The sequence below is a fragment of the Vulpes vulpes genome, chromosome 9 (genome assembly GCF_048418805.1).
Source record: "Vulpes vulpes isolate BD-2025 chromosome 9, VulVul3, whole genome shotgun sequence".
Lineage (NCBI taxonomy): Eukaryota > Metazoa > Chordata > Mammalia > Carnivora > Canidae > Vulpes > Vulpes vulpes.
This window is the reverse complement of record NC_132788.1, coordinates 94,378,953-94,400,270: the sequence shown is the minus strand read 5'-3', so window position 1 is coordinate 94,400,270 and position 21,318 is coordinate 94,378,953. Positions and strand designations below refer to the sequence as shown.

Sequence of the window (21,318 nt, the reverse complement as noted above, 5' to 3'; positions counted from 1 at the left end):
AACTAAGGAAAAAAACTAATAGAAATCAAATAGAGAATATGAAAATCTACATAACAGAAAACAGAATAGGGATGCCTGGGTGGCTCAGTGGTTGAGCGCCTGCCTTTGACCCAGGGCATGGGATTAAGTCCTGCATCAGGCTCAATGCTCAGCAGGAGGTTGGATCTCCGTCTGCCTATGTCTCTGCCTCTCTCTGTGTCTCTCATGAATAAATAAATAAAATCTAAAATAAAGGAAAAGAAAAGAGAATAGTAATTGTCGGGATATGGGAGAAGGGGACATTCTGGGCTAACCCCCAGTAAATATGGGGTTTATTTTCAGGGGGATGGAAATATTTTAGAAATAAGAAAGAGGTGATGATTGTATAACATAATGAATACACTAAACAAAACCCTGGAGTGATTAAAATACACTTTAACTGGTCAATTTTATGCTACATGAAGAATATCTCAATTAGAACTATGCTATATAGGGGTTCCCTGGGTGGCTCAGCGGTTTAGCGCCTGCCTTTGGCCCAGGGCGCGATCCTGGAGTCCCGGGATCAAGTCTCGCGTCAGGCTCCCGGCATGGAGCCTGCTTCTCCCTCCTCCTGTGTCTCTGCCCCTCTCTCTCTCTCTCTCTCTATGTTATGAATAAATAAATGAGTCTTAAAAAAAAAAAAATAACTATGCTATATTTAAAAAGCTGCCACATAAGTTCTAAAATACAAGCAGAGAAGCCAGAACAGAACATTAAAGTAGTGGATTAAGGCAAAAGAAGAAAGGAAATAAGAGAGGGACAAATAGAAAAAATATATCATAATGGCAGACTTAAGCCCAACCACATCAATAATTGTTACATTTCAATGGCCCACATACTCCATTTAAAAACAGAAAATGGGGATTTTGCATGGCAGAGATGACAAACACCAAGGCTCAACAATATGCTATTTAATATCAACACGCTTGGGACACCTGGGTGGCTCAGTGGTTGAGCGTTTGCCTTTGGCTCAGGTCGTGATCTGGGGTCATGAGATCAAGTCCCACATCAGGCTCCCTGCCCAGGGGGAAGTGTGCTTCTGCCACTGCCTGTGTCTCTCAATGAATAAATAAAATCTTTTTTAAAAAATTCACATGCTTTACATAATCAAAGTTAAAGTAACAAAATGCAAGAGAGATGTAAGTTGGAAATCTAACGTGTAAGAACAAAGTGTGTGTAATTTACAAAATTGCTCTACTGAAGTCGAGTATAGCGAGGACTAATAGAAAAAAAATAGAAATAAAGAAAAGGATATGGTGTGAAAGGCTTTATTATCATCAGTGAACCTGGCCTTCAAAACAAGCACTTCTGTGGCACATAAAGAAAGACACACAAGAGTCGATTCATCAAGAAGACATGACCTTAAGTGTGTATGCCCTTAAATAGCAGAGTTTCAAAAGAAATGCACAGGAATCAAGAGAAACAATAAATTCGTAACTATACTTAAAAGGGTCTAACACATCCTTCTGTCAATAATGGATTTAAAGAGGTTAAAATGTACATAGATAAGTATGTCACCTTTTCATCTGTATATTGATTGATTCTATTGGGATTTAAAACCATTTATTTTAAAGCATTGGTAAATTTAGAAAAATTTTTAAATTTTTCTTTCTTTTTTTTTGAGTAGGCTCCATGCCCAGTGTGGGACTTGAATCACAACCCTGAGATCAAGAGTGGCCTGCCCTACCGACTGACCCAGCCAGGCATCCTATTAGAAAACTTTTTGTTCGGTGTTTTTCCTCAATAAGTAACAAAAGTATACCAAAAGATTGAGAAAGAGGTAATTTTGTAAACATTTTAATCATGAACATTGGAAACTGGGGGCACAGAGCAAGAAATGATTCATCCCATGGCATTGCTAAGAATGATTAAATCATATCTAATACTCTCATACTCTAGGCAGAAGAATACAAACCATTTTTTGGAAGCACCACTTCCTCTATGTTGGGTACGGGTGTTGGGTCTTCCATGTCCTTGGTAAGATCTTCTTGCTCGTCTTCCTCTTTTTGACTTCTGCGCTTCCCATAGAGACTAGCTTGACTAAAAACATACAAGGCATATAAATGTATAAATAAGACTGACTACAGCTGCTCATAGCAGACAATTTCAAAGGCTTTACCCTCATTGTTAGATCTATGCTCAGAACTGCTTTAAGAGACAAAGAGAAATCAAACAAATTAGGTACATTTCCAAATTACATCTAACCAGCCAGAAGGAAAATAAAGGTTATTGGGAGTAAGAAACGGGCCCAGAAATCCTACTACCCAAACTGCAGACAGTATCCTAAAGGGGGCTTAAATCAGTGTAATAAAATAACATCTGCTATGAAAATATGGCAGATATTTTATCTAACATCAACAATCACATAAGAGATTTTCTCAAAAATATGGAGAACTGTATTTTCCTGGCTCTTTATATCATCCAAATATCAAGAACTGCAAAGTAAAATCATTTAGGATGGTAATAATTTTTTGAGTGTGTGTAAAAATTGCCATTGCTCTTTCTTTAGTTTACATTCAAAACTAACACATTCCAGAAAGCAGATTAGGGTTCAAACAAGAATGAAATATGATTCTCTAATTGAGGAATTAATTACAGGGGATACCAGGACAGAAATTATCATATACCTCATATAACATGATGTGTACCAGTACAGAGAAATAAATAAGAGTACCAAAAAAAATAAGAGTTAATCAATATTGAAGGTGACAGTTAAACTAAACCTTGGGAACTGTAACAATTCACCAAAAAGTAAGCAATGTTTCAGGATACTGAGTGCAGGCATTAAGGCATAATAAAAGAGATAACCTGTTCTGGGAAGGGACAGTCAGGAACCCAGAACACACCACAAGTGAAGAGTAGAGTAAACAACTGACAGAAATACACGGTGGGCCAGCCTGAGTCCTTATAGTGCTGAGAGAGTGAGCAAAGCAGAGTACTCTTCTATGATAGACCACATACTGGCATATGTTAGAATCAAGTATACAGGTAAAAATATTTTTTTAATTTTTAATAAAAATTGCATGACAATTTTTCAAAAGCCCATGAACCTAAAAGTGTTAGGGAGATAAAATAAAAACGGAAGAAAAAAATGCAGGAAAGCTCAAATAAAGCAAACATTAGGAAAACAGATGTGTCTTTTCATTAAAGGAAACACGAAACTTGAATGCTTGCTCATTAGAAGACAGATGTATTCAAGGACACCCATACATCTATTTTGGGAAACTCAATTTGGTGGGTTTTATACTCAGAGCAGAAGCTCAATGCCATCACTGTGAGCCTCCTGGACATCACATCTTAGTTTGAAGACCACTAGTGCCCTGGCACTGCATCTTAGCCCGTAAGTGGGAAGAAGGGTGCATCAATATCAGGCCCAGAACACTTGGAAAAGTTGTATGCTTTTCTTCAAGGATTGTCAGGAAGCTCTGAAATCTCTGCACATCAACCATTAGATTCAGATTGGAGGCTCTTATTAAAAAATGAGGTCACTCTCAGTAATCATTAAGGAAAAATATATTCTTATAGGTTTTTCTTAAATATCATAATTCCTGTGTGACTTAACAAAATAACAACATCCTTTTATGACTATGACAGGCTCATTAATATTATTTATAAAACTAAGAGTTTTTTTTTTAACTTCTCTAACAGCTTCTATACATGGTTAACAATGTTTCAGATAACCCTACCCTTCAAAAAAATAACATGATTCAAGGCATGTCCTGGGCATAAAAACACTAATTTGGCTATAGAAAAAAAAGTCAATAAAAGGAAGCTAATGGAGAGAGGATAACAAGCCAAAACTTCAATAAATTTCCAGTCACATGAAAAGAATAAATTTTGCATCTGTCACCTTCTAAGACTAAACTTAACTTCTGTGAAATTAAATTAAAAAAAATTTTTGAGCTAGACAAGCCAGAAATTATCTACTTAATATACAATAATGAATGTTGAGTATTACCTACAATTTACTAAATATGTACTTCAAGCCAGACACTGCAGGTGGGGTTTAAAGCCTCACTCGATCCCCACAACCACTTATTCAATAGAAACCAAAATACCCACTCAAGCAAAATTTACTAAAGTACAAATGGGATGCCGTGAACAAGGCACTGTACTCAACATGGAAGACACATAGGTTCGTTTCCTTCTAGGAGTCATTCTGATCACAAATGGGACAGGTGGTAAAATCAGAGACAGAAACATTAACTATGGCAAATATAATTTCCTAAATTCCTTACTAAGCCACATTGCTCAATATACAATTAGATATAAAAAAAGACTGTATTCAGGGTTCCTTTATAAATATAACATCAGATGGCCACATTATAAAGGAGATGAAGAAAAAGGAAAGAGTAGGGGAAGAAGAAAAGAAAGATGGAGAGCCAAATAATCCACCCTCAGGCCTTGGTAAAGGTGGTGGAATCTAGCCAAAAGGATACAGTAATGGGAAGCTCAGAGTCCAGCTTTGAATCTTGACTCTAAGCAAAAATCTGTGTGACCTTGGAAAAATCACCTCCCTATCCTGAACGTCAACCTCTGTTTCCTAAGATAAAGATGGTTATGATACTTCAAAGATCTCCTTCAGTTTTAAGATTCTGTACATGGTAGGAATGCCTGTGTGGCTCAGCAGGTGAGCATCTGTCTGCCTTTGACTCAGGGCATGATCCCAGGGTCTGGGATCAAGTCCCACACTGGGCTCCTGCAGAGAGCCTGCTTCTCCCTCTGCCTATGTCTCTGCCTCTCTTTGTCTCTCATGAATAAATAAAATCTTTTAAAAAATTGTTTTTAAAAAAACATTGTGTATAGTTTCTACTCTCACTAAACTGTGAGCCAAAGCTCCAATACAGAAGGCAAAGATTCATCCTCTTGCTACAGCTAGGCCAGAGAGAGAAAAATATTTTCTCTCAGAATTTGATCATAGAATTGGAGTGGCTTTATTTTAAATACAGATTAGATATGTTTTCTGTGGAATACAAAGTTAAATGTGGCATGATACGATAATGTGTGTGTGTGTGTGTGTGTGTGTATGTATGGATGTGTTGGAATATTATTCAGCCATTAAAAAAGAAGGAAGGGCAGCCCTGGTGGCGCAGCGGTTTAGCGCCGCCTGCAGCCCAGGGCGTGATCCTGGAGTCCCTGGGTCGAGTCCCACGTCAGGCTCTCTGCATGGAGCCTGCTTCTCCCTCTGCCTGTATCTCTGCCTCGCTCTCTCTCTCTTTCTCTGCATCTCTATGAATAAATAAAATATTTATAAATAAATAAGAAAGAAAGAAAAGAAAGAAAGAAAGAAACTGGGCAGCCCAGGTGGCTCAGTAGTTTAGCGCCACCTTCAGCCCAGGGCCTGATCCTGGAGACCCGGGATCGAGTCCTGCGTCACGCTCCCGGCATGGGGTCGGCTTCTCCCTCTGCCTATGTCTCTGCCTCTCTCATGAATGAATGAATAAATACATAAATAAATAAAAAGAAGGAAATTCTGCTACTTGGGACAACATGGGATACACCTTGAGACCATTTTGCTAAGTGGAATAACTCAGAGAAAAATAAATACATTATGACCTCTCCTATATAGGGAATCTAAAAAACAAAAGAACACAAATTCATCGATAGAGGGAACACACTGGTGGTTACCAAAGGTAGGGAGTGGTGGAGAATGGGAAAGTTGGTAAAGAGTATAAACTTCCAGTTATAAAATAAATAAAACCTAGGACTGTAATATATACAGCATGGTGTCTACAGTTAAGATGGTACTGTGCATGTGAAAGTCGCTAAGAAAGTAAATTTTAAAAGTTCTTGTAACAAGAAAAAAAATTTGTAACTATGTGTGATGTTGGATGTTAAGACTTATTGTGATTATCTCACTATACATATCAATTTAAAAAGATTGTATGCAAAAAAATAAATAAAAAATAAAAATAAATAAAAAGATTGTATGCAAGGTGCCTAACCATGAATACAACATAAGATAGCCATCAGATAACATCTGACAAGACAAGCTACCAGTGCAAAGATATCTACCAAGTCAAAGTAAGACAACTTCCCTTGAGCAAAACTTCCAGGATAAATCTGAAAATCTGGAATGCTGTGTATACTTTGTTTTAATGCCTCTGAATCATGCTGCAGTTCTTACCCTTTCTTTCCACTCTTCTTCCGGGATTCTGTGGGTGTAGGAGGTGGAGGGGAAGGTGAATGTTTCCTCTTTCGAGCATTAGCTGATGCTTTCCTATCTCTTCTCTCTGGACTTCTGACTGGCTAGGAATAAATAAATGGAAATAAATATCAGCCAGCTTTTCTGACTCCTCAGTTTCTACAAAACCTCATCCAAAGGTGAAATTCACAAAGATAATACCAATACTACTGAGAGCAAATGAAAGGAACATCATTAAGCATCCTGGACCACCAACAGTCAAGACTCTCCAACTTTCCACGTGATGTACCACCAATGGAAATATCAGAATTATCCCACTAGTATTCAAACTATGCTACAAAACAGACATGCCCCAATCCTGCACAACTAAAAATTGTTCCTATTCACCTTGTTTCCAGATGGGAAAAGCACTTTTAACAACTACTGGAAAATATGAAACATATGCTATTAAAGTAAAGAAATACAAACAATGGCTGAATGATCTTGTGAAAGCGTATCAGAAAATACTCTTGACATATCAGTAAAAAGAATAGGAGAAAACTTTATGACACAAAAGATGCTAAATAAGCTTGCAATTGATAGGGGCGCCCAAGTGTCTGCCTTCAGCTCAGGTGATGATACCAAGGTCTTGGGACTGAGCCCTGCATTGGGCTCCCTGCTCAATGGGAAGTCGGCTTTCTCCCTCCTACTGGTCTTGTGCTCCCCCCAAATAAATAAATAAAACTTAAAAAAAAATTATTACAATTTATTATTAGTCAATCTAGGGATGCCTGGGTGGCTCAGCGGTTGATGCCTGCCTTTGGACCAGAGCGTGATCTTGGAAACCCTGGATCGAGTCCCATGTCAGGCTCCCTGCATGGAGCCTGCTTGTCTCTCTTTGCCTCTCTCTCTCTGCCTGTGTCTCTCATTAATAAATAAAATCTTTTAAAAATAAAAGTCAATCTAACAGAAGTATAAATCCCTATTTGCAAATGGCATGATCTTATATATACATAACTCTAAGGAATCTACCAAAAAATTATCAGAGCCAATGAGTTCAGCAGTTGCAGGATACACAACGAAATATAGAAGTCAACCTATAAATCATAATTATGGATTTAACAAAATAGACAAAAAGAATTAACACCTAAGATGATCCAAAGTATAGTACCTAAGGTGCCAAAAAAAATCCAGAGATTAAAATATTAATTAAACATATATCATCTCTGGTACCCTCATACTCCTTACAACGCTGTATCCTTTAAGAAGCTTGGTAGCAACAAATTAGAAATCTGAGTCATCTTACTGGCCTATAACAAGAAGTTTTAAAGAAAACCTAAACTGCATACACTCTATACTAAGTCTGAAATTAAACTTTTAAAAAGAGATATTAAATGCATTTTTCTACAATCACGCTAAAAATAAGTGAATAAATTACTACATAAACCATCTCAATCTGAACAGAGATGGATATGGACAGGCCTGTTTAATAATGTGATGTAGAAATTAGAATATTCCTAATGACAAAAAAGACTTGGTTGGAAACTCATTCAGGGAAAACAAATATGTAAGCATAATGGGGGGGGGGGGGGGGCTGAATAAAAAATAAAATTGGAAGTCAAACTCGACAGCAAATAAGGACAAATTAAATAAAAATGAAAGGATATGAAAAAGACTTAGTTTTAAAATATTTTTCTTAAAAATAAAAAAATACACATTGTATGACATAGTTTTAGTAAGGAAGTCTCAGGGCAGAAAACAGATATGAAAGGATGGTACATTCTAAGTGAACAGTTAAAAGTATTTCTGTCTCAAAATTTTTTCAAAGAACTACAGTACAAAACAAAAAGCAAAAACTTAATGTGTCCCCACTGAAAAGGAATGAGAACCTTACCTAAGCAGTCACCAGCTGACACCAACACATCTAAGCCTTCTTCTCAGACTCGCCTCCCTCTGGGTGACACACCTACCTCTCAGGTTGTGGCTTCTCAAGAACCATGGTAACAAGTTTTGGTGGCTGGGCTTCTTAAAGAATTAAAGAGTAATAAATACCACATCATCCCACCTTAAAAAGGAGCTGAACTGTACTTCTGAACCTTTGAGGCCTACATTTTACGTGTATAGTGACAAGACTATTAAAAAATAAGACAAAATCAGCTTTCTATTGAAAAACCAATAATTAAATTGATATTATTTAATTCACAAAATGAAAACTCAGACCTACAAAACAAAATCAGCTGCACCGCTCCAACAATGCATGTGCCACATTAAATCTCGATGACCCTTTGAGACTGTCAAGCCCCTTCTTTGGGAATGCCAGCTCCTGAGACAACTGTATGGCCATTTGGTAACTTTTCTGTATACCTGATGGGTGATGGATCTTGGACTGTACATCAGAGTTTATTAATAAGAATCTGACAACAGTGAGTCCTAGAAAGAAGAAACCCCAAGTGGAAAAAAAAAAAAATGATGCCAAACCAAATACCTCTTCATTCTTTGTTGAAATTCGCTGACGAAAGCTCACAGGCTTCCTGTTCTCATCTACCTCATAATCCTCCTCATTCATCCATTCATTGAAAACATCAGTGTCCAAAATCCACTTCGCATGAACCTAAAAGCACATTCAAACATGTGTATCTATATAAATAATAAATCATTATAGTTTTTACAGTATTCAAAATAAAAGAAGCTTGCTTTCTTATTCTCAGCTCAAAGCCTCAATTATATAGAAGTTAAAAACATGACACTGTAGGGGAACCTGGGTGGCTCAGCTGGCTGAGCTTCAGCATCCTGGTTCTGGTTCAGGTCATGATCTTGGAGTCCTGGGATCAAGCCCTGCATCAGGCTCCATACTCAGTGCAGAGTCGATTCTCCCTTCCGCCCACCTACTACTTGCTCTCACATGCTCTCTTTCAAATAAATAAATAAAATCTTAAAAACAAAAACAAAAAAACCATGAGACTATGAAAGACCTGTAAATGGCAACTTAACCATTTCTAATTGTTATTCCATGTTACTGTATATAGTAAGAAAGCATCACTGGATTTGCAAAAATTGAGGTTTTAATAACTAAGACCCTTAAATTTGATAATCATGTCGTTTTTATTTCAGCTTTATCTATAACAGAAAAATGTAATTGTAAGATATTCAAGGTATACGTCATGGTGATTTGATATGCATACACACTGGGAAGGTTAATTAGCACATCCATCACCTTACATACTTAACTTTTTTATCTCTTTGCAAATTCCAATTACACAATACAGTGTCATCAACTATAATCACGTTTCACATTAGGTCTTCAGACAATTCTCCAACTGTAAACTGGTGCCCTTTTACCAACTGCTTACTTCCCTTAGTCCTTCCTCGCTGGCAAGCATTTCTCTACTATGTTTCTAGGGCTTTTTTTTTTTTCTTAAAGATTCCATATAAAAGCGGTGTCGTGCAGGATTTCTCTTTTCTCCATTTGGCTTTTTTCACCAATCATATGTCATCTTTATCTTGATGAAAACCACTGATAAAAACATTCAACAGCAATAGGTCATTCAAAGTAACACGCCTACTCATTGCTTTGGGCACGAAGAATGTCTCTATGTCTACGCATTCAGCAAAATTCTAAGGAATGATGGGAAAGGATATTTACACAGACCTATCACCTCGCCCCATCATGTACACACGTGCTCCAAAGAGACTTTTCAGGAATAGTCACGGTTGGGGAGTGGAAAAGTGAGAGTCGGATTCAGGAGTCTTCTAAGCCGTTTACATGACAACTTCTCTTGCTTTTTTGTTAATGTTTCTGAGGAAGAATTTTTAAAATGATGGGTTCTCTGAATGTTGTACAGATACAGATGTAGATATAGATATTGAAACCACCACAAACCTAGCCTATACATATTCCAATTACCCTACAGAATTTCTCAAAGGGAGTACACCTGAATTTGGGACTAGACAATCCTTCCCTCTGTGGACAAATATGAAACAATTTCAGCACCAAAAAGTTTATTAAGTTACTGACCACTGAAAAATTAGAATTCCATAAACTCAAATTGGTAACAGATGAAAAAAAAAGTAAATGAGGGGAAAGGAAGGACTCTTGCTTATATAGCTCTGAAAGCCAACTGGTAAATATGGATGGAAGACTGGAATGGAAAATTATCACTGCAATCATCAAAGAAAAGATTGGCTCAGGCAAGAATTCAAGTGGATGCTAAATCTGGGCAACGGATGGAGGATTCTGATGAGAAGCAGATCTTTCTGTATGGCCTAAAAGAATCTCTTACAGATTGCTTATAAATTCCAAGTGGAGAGGAGATCCCTAAGTGGCTCAGCGGTTTAGCGCCTGCCCTCGGCCCAGGGTGTGATCCTGGAGTCCCAGGATCGAGTCCCGTGTCAGACTCCCCTGCAGGGAGCCTGCTTCTCCCTCTGCCTGTGTCTCTGCCTCTCTATCTCTGTGTGTCTCTCATGAATAAACAAAATCTTTAATTAATTAATTGACTGACTGATTGATGGATTCCAAGGGGAGGAAAAAAGGAATTATACAGTGGAGCCAACAGAGGACACCTTAATTGGGTGATCAGTATCACCAACAAGGAGCAGATGGACACAGCATGCCTCCCAATATGAGGCTCTGAAAAAGACACATCACTTACGCGATATTCTGACTAGAATGCATAATCTGATTTAACTATGAAAAATGATCACAAATTCCAAATGAGAAATATTTCTTTCAAATTCAAAAATGTCAAAAAAGGCAGGAGAGCACAAGAGTAATATTTCAGATTAAAGGCAACGAGAGGAGATTTGAATGAAATAACTGATACTCAACAGTTTTCTATAACAGAAAAAAAATGCTACAAAAAAAACATTATTGGGTCAAGTAGCAAAATTAGAATACAGACAGATTAGTGTATTGTTGATAACTGCAAAGTGCTTATGAGTGAGAATCCCTTATTCTTAGGAAACACAAACTTCTGTTTTAGAATAAAGGCCCGTGATATATATGCATCTTTATCTCAAAAGGTTAAGAATAAAAAAAAAAGTATGTATAAAAAAACACAGGGGAACCTGGGTGGCTCAGTGGTTGAGCATCTGCCTTTGGCTCAGGTTGTGAACCCAGGGTCCTGAGATCGAGTACCACACCAGGCTCCCTCCAGGGAGCCTGTTTCTCCCTTTATGTCTCTGCGTCTATGTCTCTCATGAATAAATAAATAAAATCTTTTAAAAATTAAAATTAAAAAATAAAAACAAAGTAGAAGTGATAAATCAAAATGGGGGTAAAAGGTAAACAATAGGCAAATCTGGATAAAAGGTATATCGGTATCCTGTCTACTATTGTTATTCTTGCAACTTGGTTTGAAAATATTTCCAAATAAAAAGGTTTCAAAGAAGTCTAATTTTGTTAATACCATTATCCTCATATAAAATCTGAAACTTCAGCGGTTTGGCGCCTGCCTTGGCCCAGGGCGCGATCCTGGAGTCCTGGGATCGAGTCCCACATCGGGCTCCCGGCATGGAGCCTGCTTCTCCCTCTGCCCCTCTCTCTCTCTCTCTCTCTCTCTCTCTCTCATAAATAAATAAATAAATAAATAAATAAATAAATAAATAAATCTTTAAAAAAATAAAATAAAATCTGAAACTTGAAAGCTAAGTCTTTCTGAAGGTCACACAACTCGAAATAGGGTGAATCAGGTCTCACATCTAATACATTGATTCTATTTAAGTGCTCAGTATACTACAGAGGAGTCAATAGAAACTCTGTTTAATTACCACTGCTCATGGCAAGAACCAGAACTCCCTGCAGAAATACTGATTCCAGGACTGGGATATGGAATTACAAAAAGAGTCTGGAACATCTTTTTGTCCCAGAAATAGAAAGTATGCAAAAATGAATCAAATAATACCAAAAGGTCATAGAAAGCAGCTTAAAGGAGTTCCCCCCAGCCAAAATTTGGACAATTCATCAGAATGAAGAATGGTAATCATATCACTGCTGCACAGTGCACACTGATGCTACAGGCAAATGTAGAGGGAGAAAGGAAACTCATTCCCACTGCAAAGTGCCAATTACAAGCACAGATGGAATGGATAGAATGAGGAAACCACCAGTAATATCTAATTCAGCCAGGCAGGAATTATTAATGGGTAAGCAAACTTTGGGATACAAATTTAATGAAGAAAAGTATATTCATATAATTTCAAAGTATTTCTGTGTAAGGTATTTTTATTCCAAAGAGAAAAATGGGGGACACCTGGGTGGCTCAGCGATTGGGCGTCTGCCTTCAGCCCAAGGCATGATCCTGGAGACCTGGGATCGAGTCCCGCGTCAGGCTCCCTGCATGGTGCCTGCTTCTCCCTCTGTTTCTGACTGTGTGTCTGCCTCTCTCTCTCTGTCTCTCATGAATGAATGAATGAATGAATGAATGAATGAATGAATGAATAAATAAATAAATAAATAAATAAATAAATAAATAAATAAATAAAATCTTTAAAAAAGAGAGAGAGAAAAATGGTAATGCTATAATGGGAAAACCGGGCAGACAGCACCTTAAAAACAATCAGCCATCATGAAAAAAATCGAAATATATGCCTCCTGATGTGAGGCACTAAAGAGTAATTACTCAAAATTACTTAAGTAGTTTTACAGCAAAAATATGCATAGCTTAAATACAAGAATGAGGAAATATCCACACAAACTCAAATTCAAAGACATTACAAATTTAGCCCACACATATCAAAAATCCAGAATTATAGGAAAAAAAGAAAGGCCGAAAGTTCTACATTAAAGTAGACTAAAGAGGTCTGACAACTAAATGCAGTGTGTGATCCTTAACTGAATCTTAGATCAGGGAAGAGACTTAGTATAAACTTACTACATCATTGGGACAATTCATGCAAATCGAATATGGGCTCTAGATCAGGTATTAATATTGTTTCAAGAATTAATATCCTGAAATAACAACTGGGGAATCTGGAAGAAGAGTATAAAGTTGAACTTTATTTTATATTGTTCTTACAACTTTAGAATTATTTCCACATAAAGTGGAAAAATAAAAGAGTTGATGCATGGACTCTTAGCATTGTAATGGAAATGACTGATAAAATCAGTCTGTTTCATCATGGCTTCCAGCCTTCCTTAATGATATCAACAATGTTCAACTGCACTCCTCCTGCACCTCTCTCAACTACCTCAAACCACAATGTAACTAGACCACTGCAAATATTTCTGCTAAGACCTAGATAATGAGTTCTTCATGGTCATGGATAGCTTAATAGGATGACAAGAAAGGAAGATCCTCATTCTGTATCTCCTTGCAACATTGTTGTGGAAAAGAGCTGAGAAAAACTATTAAGTTATATAAGAATAAACTTTTTAAAAAAAAAAAAAGGATATTTCACCTTCCATGGCTTTTCTGGAATTGGTGGATCTTCAATTTCTGCATCAACATCATTACTATGGACCCAAGTATCATAGCTACAAAGGAAATGAAAAAAGGAAAAATAAATTAGAACCCAAATTCATTCACTAAAATGACTTTTTATCAAAAGGTAAAACTGTGTATATAGTAATAACAATATTTCACATACTTTTGTCTGTCACTCTGACAAGAAAACTCTTCTGTAGAGGTCTATAGTGATCTTGACATTGTTAAATCAAAAGTTCAAGCCTTGGTGTGCAGAATTCTAATGAGGAGATCACTGTGTCCTCAAAGCCTTTCCCTCACTTGGTCTCTAAGACAATGCTATCATCTGCTGTTCCTTCTAGCCACTAGCCTCTCCCTAGCTTCCATGGCCAGCTTCTTTTTTCCCAAACCTCTTCAACACTGGAAGGTCCCAGATTTGGTTTAATCCTCTTTGTCTACTCATTCTTTCGATCTCATGCAGCCCTATGGCTTCAAATATATCCTCTTCTGCCCTCTTCTCTGAATGCTAGACTCATGCATCCAACTGCCAAGTCCACATTTCCCCTTACATGTTCAATAAGGCTTTCAACACTAACACACTGAAAATTCAACATACAATGCCATCCTGATCACAACAATGTCCCTAGCCAATCATCCTCATCTCAGTAAATGGCAACTCCATTTTTCCAGTTGTTCTGGCCAAAATCCCTGGGAACATCCCTGACTTCACTCTCAATCACAACCTAAAATCAAACCATCAACAACTTCTACAGTTCATTCCACCTTCAAAATATGCCCAGAATCTATCTGCTTCTGACCTATTTCTGCCCAAAGCTCGAGTCCATTTTTCACAAAGCAACCAAAGCGATCCTTTTGAACATCAAGTGAGTCCACATCACCTAAATCAGAGTAAGACCCAAAACTCCCACTTTACCCCCCACCTTACTCAAAGAAAAGAGCCAAAATCCTTATGATGGATTGCCAAGGTCTCATGATCTGGTCCTATGACTGTCACCCTATCTCCTAGTACTCTACCCCATTCATGTTATAGTCAAGCCACATGGGCTTTCTTCATATCTCTTTGCTAAAGGGTTCTCGCTTTGAATCACTCATCCTACTACCCCACAATTTTGAAATAAGCATAAGATCATCTACCAAATTGAAATTCTGTCAATGCTACCATAGTGGCCAATAAATTATTGTAGAAGTAAGTAATATCTAAATTAAATAGAAGTATGGTAACAAAGCACTGGCTCCATGAAGCCACTACTCAGAAGTCAGTTCAAAAGCATTTGGAACAAACATGGCTCTATATATCTATTACTAGCGCTCCGGTAAGTTTTCTAGGAACACTTAAAACATGGTCTGGAGAAAAAGACTTCCTTTGCCTAGTTATTAAATATACCAGGTAAAAATTACAATGGTGAGTTAGCAACTGCTAACCTAACATTCTGTAAGCCTTGAGTACAAAATGTCACAGAGGGGCAGCCCCGGTGGTTCAGCTTCACCTTCAGCCCAGAGCCTGATCATGGAGACCCAGGATCAAGTACCACATCAGGCTCCCTGCATGGAGCTTGCCTTCTCCCTCTGCCTGTGTCTCTGCCTCTGTCTCTGTGTCTCTCATGAATAAATAAATAAAATCTTAAAAAAAAAAAAAAAAAAAAGTCACAGAGATAGAAGTGAGGGCACAAACTCCAGCAGTATCCCCTCACCCAGGGTTCACATTCCAAACTTGCAGTTATCTACAGTCAAATGTTGTTGAAAGCAGATGGTCCTCCTTTGGACCTCTCAGGAGGTCCGTAGCAGCCTAACACAACATCACAGTGCCTGCACCACTCACCTCTCTTCATCATCACTTAGGCATTATTATCAGCTCACATCAAAAGAAGGGTGAGTACAGTACAATAAGGTATTTTGAGAGAAGAGAGACCACATTCACATAACTTTTGCTAAACTATATTATTACAATTGTTCTATTTTATATTAGTTATTGCTGTTCATCTCTTACTGTACCTAATTTATAAACTAAACTTTATCACAGGTATCTACATATAGGAAAAAATATAGCATATATACGGTTCAGTACTATCTGAAGTTGCAGGGATACACTGGGGGTCTTTAAAAGTAATCCCTCACAGATGACGGGGGTGGGAGACTGCCGTATAGTTAATAAAGAAGTGAATAAGCCTCCCTGAGAAGACTCAAACTAGCTACTATGTTTTATCTGGTAGATAAAGAAAAGGCTAGCAAATAGGTGAATATGTTTTTACTGTGTTATTACAAAATGTATTGCAACTATATACTTACAAAGCTTGCTATCATAAATTTGAGTTTCCATCTAAATGTTTCAAACCTTATTTAAATTAAGAGTTCCTATAATATTGATAGGTTTGCTTAATAGTACCAAGGACTACTTGAAGCCTCTAGACTAGAGATGTTTTGGGGCGCCTGGATGGTTCAGTCAGTTGGGTGTCTGCCTTAGGCTCAGGTCATGATCCTAGGGTCCTGGGACTGTGCCCTGTGTCAGGCTCCCTGCGCTGCAAGGATTCTGCTTCTCACTCTCCTTCATCCTGCCACTCCCCCTGCTTGTACTCTCCCTGTCAAATAAATACATAAAATCTTTAAAAAAAAAAAAAAAAAAAGACAACATGCTTTATTGAAAGCATTCATTAAAAATATTATTTAAAAATCTGTTACAGACAACTGGGTGGCTCAGCAGTTGAGCATCTGTCTTTGGCTCAAGGTATGATCCCAGGGTCCCGGGATTGAGTCCCACCATCAGGCTTCCCAAATGGAGCCTGCTTCTCCCTCTGCCTGTGTCTCTGCCTCTCTCTCTGTCTCGCTCATGAAAAAATAAATAAAATATTTAAATAAATAATCTGTTTGTTCATTTAAAGTAATCAATTATGGTTCAGCAGGCAGATTCAATCTGGTTCTAACTCAACCTGTATGAAAACTATACATATACTCTTAAAATTTTGAATGTATAAAGATATATTATTTCCTTCTTAAAAAGTATCTTGGGGAACCCAGGTGGCTCAATAGTTGAGTGTCAGCCTCCAGCTTAGATCGAGTCCCACATCGGGAGCTTGCTTCTCCCTCTGCCTATGTCTCTGCCTCCTTCTCTGTGTCTCTCGTGAATAAATAAATAACATCTTAAAATAATAATAATAGTAATAATAATAGTAATAGTGATAAATCTTTGCAGGAGTGCCTGTGTGGCGCAGTCGGTTAAGCATTCGAATCTTGGTTTCTGCTCAGGTTATGACCTCAGGGTCTTGAAATCCAGCCCTGCATCAGGCTTCACGCTCAGTGTGGAATCTCCTTGAGATTCTCTGCCCCTGTCCTTCCCCCTACTCTCTCTTTCAAATAAATAAATAAACCTTTAAAAATAAAATGTATCTTTAGAAGTAAAATAAAGTTACTCAAATAGATTAACTTAAAAAGAGGACACAACCAGACATTATGGGTCAACAGATGATGATGAGGAACACACACCTGAACTGAAGTAGACTCTGATCAACTCTAGATCCAACTACCAATTTAAAGAAAATACAAAGAATGGAAAAACATGTTCAAATACACATTTAAAAAACACCCACATTGTGGTAAACTCTGCAGGACAAACACTGGTTTCTTAAATAATACAATGCATGTGGTTGGGGGGTAGGGAAGAGAGAGAACCTAGACACTGAAAAATGTGTTAAAAAGTATATCAAGAAAGAAAAAAGAAATGTATCAATCACAAAATGTGGTTGAATTCTACTTACAACAAATATCAACCTTACATTAATGATATGTATCACTTATATGACAGCACTGAATAGATGATATAAAGGAATTTTGTTGGGCAGCCTGGGTGGCTCAGCAGTTTAGCGCCACCTTCAGCCTGATCCTGGAGACCCGGGATCCAGTCTCGCGTCGGGCTCCCTGCATGGAGCCTGCTTCTCCCTCCGCCTGTGTCTCTGTCTCTCTCTCTCTCTGTGTGTGTGTGTCTCTCATGAATAAATAAATAATATCTCTTTCTATAAATAAATAAATAAATAAATAAATAAATAAATAAATAAATAAATAAATAAATAAATAAAAAAAAAGGAATTTTAGGTTTGACAGTGATATTACCTTTACTAATTTATTTTTAATGAGGCCTTATTTTTTTAGAAATGCATATGGAAATATTTATTATTAAAATGTTGTGTTTGGGGTTTGCTTCCAATAAGACTAGAAGGCTAAAAGTGGATAGGGGTATAGTTGAAAGAAGACTAGTCTGACATGAAAAACCCACAATGGTCAGAATCTCCCACACAGCTCTACTGTAGGTTTAAGAAGATGAAGTTCATGGAAGATCATCCTTATTTGTAAGTGTCCTATGTAGGCATAATATTAATTTAAAAAAGACTACCATTTTCACGAACATATGAACGTCCAGTTCATATTTAAATATTCTTTATTTATAGAGAATGAAACATAGTATGAGTTATGATGATCTCAGTAATAATGACAATAGGTAAACAAATTTCCACCAAGAAGAAAAACTCCATTTTAGACATAAAATAATTCATTCTTAATAGTATGACATGAAGATTTTTTTAAAAAACAAGTAAAACAAAACAGTAATAAAATAGTAGGGAGAAAATTTCATTTCTTGAAGGAAACAAATCTAGATTAGCAATCTAATACCATACTGAAGGGGTGTTTTTGGCAAATGCAGCAAATATCAGTTTATTAAGAAAAATAATGCCTTGGGACTTTGAAAGCTCTGTAACTTCAGTAAGAAAAATCAGTAAGACTCAAAATATGAGATTAAGCACTGAAACCAACAAGGCTGTCACTATTCAGAAAATGAAACTATATATAAATAATTCTGGCAGATCTCAGGATATATCAACATTACCTGTCTGGGTAAAACCCCCAATGCACTAACACCTGCTTATCTTTTCTCATCACCGGTCTCAACCATTCTTCTGAAAGGGAAAAAGAAAATACTTTAATCAAGCTGACAAAATAAATAAATAAATAAGCTATTATTTAGACTTAATTTCTACTTAAAATTTTTGTTTTGCTAGTAAGCATCTCTCCCCCAAAAATATCCTCATAACTGAACATTTTATCTGTCATATTAAGAGAAAATTTTTAGCCACATATACAGAATTACTAATCTAGGCCTATTATCTATTACCCTTGGCAAATCCAATTGTCCACTGCAATAAAATACTCACCCTCCCACTCACCTGCCTGTTTGTCTCCAATTCCATCCAAATCATGATCACTTTACTACTACATTTTGCATGTAAAAATCTCTTCTCCCTTTTTCTGTGAGGCTTTGTAATTACTGTACATTTTTCAAAGTGTAAATCATGCTTTACGTCCTTTTTTTTTCTTTTATGCTTTACATCCTTGATGAAAGTTTTACCATATATTCTTCTAGATTCACTTTCTCTTGTATCCTACAACACTTCACAGGCTGCTACATCAAGCTTTCACCAATAATACTATTTTTATTATTTTTTTTTAAATGGTGCCCTGCTTGTTAATTTAGCCCTCCCAACAACAACATAATCAACAAGATCATATTAGATAATTGTACTTCGAATTCCCTTACCAAAGACAGGTGTAAATTTATACAAATTTATAGGATGATTCTTATTGATCTGAATTCGTAGTTAGATTACATCTACGTTTTAGTACTTGTTATGCTGTGTTTCTTTGGTAGTCTAAATTTAGCTTAGCAAGCTTGTCTCTAGTGCTCAGAGGAAACTAATAAAGTAAGCTCCTTAAAGCCCAAGAAATAGCAAAATAGAAAAACTAAGTGAAACCAGCTAAGTAAAAATGGCTTTTCATTGCCAATTTCAACAATAAATAGCCCCAGCTTTACCGAGTAGAGGCAAGAAAGCCCACATGCCTATGTTTCTTTTTATTTTTATTTGAAGTAGCCTCTACATCCAACATGAGGCTCACACTCACTACCCCGAGATCAACAGTCACATGTTCTACCGACTGAGCCAGCCAGACGCCCCAAGCTTGTATTTTCTTTTCTTTTCTATTTATTTATTTATTTTTTTTTTTTTTCCCCAAACTTGTATTTTCAAACATACAACTGCTCACCTTACTATCTTGAGAGAAAGTGAAAGAAAGAAATTAAGCCTGGGTCCTTAACATGATATCCCTAAATGGCCAAAGAGAAAATGAACAGCAGTCCAGTGGGTCCTTCATCACTTATAATATAGCAATCAACAAAATATACTATTAAGAGATGCCCTTTAGAATACTAATCTATCTTCAAAGCCTGTGCAGCTTTAGAAGGTAAAGAAAAAAGAATACTTGGGTCTCCTGGGTGGCTCAGCAGTTGAGCATCTGCCTTTGGCTCAGGGCATCATCCCGGAGTCCCAGGATCAAGTCCCATATTGGGCTCCCTACAAGGAGCCTGCTTCTTCCCTCTGCCTGTGTCTCTGCCGCTCTCTCCCTGTGTCTCTCATGAATAAATAAATATACTCATCCTTTTTACAGAGACTTTGGCACTGATTGATTGCCTTCGGAAATTTTCCCAGGAGGAGAAATAACAAAAGGTTAGAAATGTAAATCCACATTCTTCCCAGAGATAACCATACGCTACACAGAACCAATAAAACCACCATCGTTTTGAGTAAAAATTAGTTCAAACTGAGAATATAAACTCTCACAACTTAACAATACAGACACAGTCTAGGGATCCCTGGGTGGCGCAGCGGTTTGGCGCCTGCCTTTGGCCCAGGGCGCGATCCTGGAGACCCGGGATCGAATCCCACGTCAGGCTCCTGGTGCATGGAGCCTGCTTCTCCCTCTGCCTGTGTCTCTGCCTCTCTCTCTCTCTCTCTCTGTATGACTATCATAAATAAATAAAAATTAAAAAAAAAAAAAAAAAAAAACAGACACAGTCTAACTAAAATATAAGCAATGGGGGGCACCTCGATAGCTCAGATGGTTGAGTGTCTGGCTCTTGGGTTTTGGCTCATGTCACGATCTCAATGTAATAGGTCAAGCCCCACATCTGGCTCCATGCTCAAAGGGAGTTTGCTGGAGATTCTTTCTGTCCCTTTCCCTTTACCCCCCCACCGCCCCCACTCACACGCACTCTCTCTCTCTCAAATAAATAAATCTTAAAAAAAAAAAAAAAGCAAAGGATCAAATGAAACATTTTTCCAAAGAAGATATACAAATGGCCCAAAAGCATATGAAAAGAAACTTGGGATCATTAAACAATTAGGGAAATGCAAATCAAAAACACAAAGAGATACTGCCTGACACCTACCAGGATGGCTAATATAAAAAAAGGAGGAAATAAAAAGTGTTGATGAGAATGCAGAGAAATTGCTATCTCCAAAAAATGCTGATGGAACTTTGTAAAATGGTATAGCTACCTTGGGAAACATGGCAGCAGTATCAGAAAATGTTTAACAGACTTGCCAATATGGCTCAGCAATTCAATTTCTAGGTATAAACACAAGAGAATTGGAACCATATGTCCATGTTAAACCTGTACACAAATTATCATAATGGCATTATTCACAAATAAGAGTTCACAAATTTACAATTGACTAAACAAAAGGTAGTATATCCATACAATGTAATTTTATTTGACAATAAAGAAAATAATGTATAGGAAGTAACATCAGCAAAGTAACACTACAGGAGGCCCCAGACCTTGTTCCACCAGAGACACTGACTTAACATCAATATACCATCTAAAAAGTCTTCATGAGAACTCTAGAAGCCAGTTAAGGAGTTGTAGTACTTCAG

General features: G+C 37.2%; 1 protein-coding gene across 4 annotated transcripts in view; it reads right to left on the bottom strand.

Annotated features, from left to right (window-relative positions):
- Positions 1-21,318, bottom strand: part of SMARCC1 (SWI/SNF related BAF chromatin remodeling complex subunit C1) — a 167,467-nt gene that overhangs the window by 98,982 nt on the left and 47,167 nt on the right. For all 4 annotated transcript variants that reach the window (XM_072721013.1, XM_072721014.1, XM_072721016.1 and 1 more), the window contains exons 7-11: positions 18,437-18,506; positions 13,538-13,613; positions 8,628-8,753; positions 6,146-6,267; positions 1,934-2,058 (exon numbers count right to left, since the gene is read on the bottom strand). In XM_072721013.1, coding sequence (XP_072577114.1) covers positions 1,934-2,058; positions 6,146-6,267; positions 8,628-8,753; positions 13,538-13,613; positions 18,437-18,506 — 519 coding nt within the window. The remainder of the gene's footprint in view (positions 1-1,933; positions 2,059-6,145; positions 6,268-8,627; positions 8,754-13,537; positions 13,614-18,436; positions 18,507-21,318) is intronic.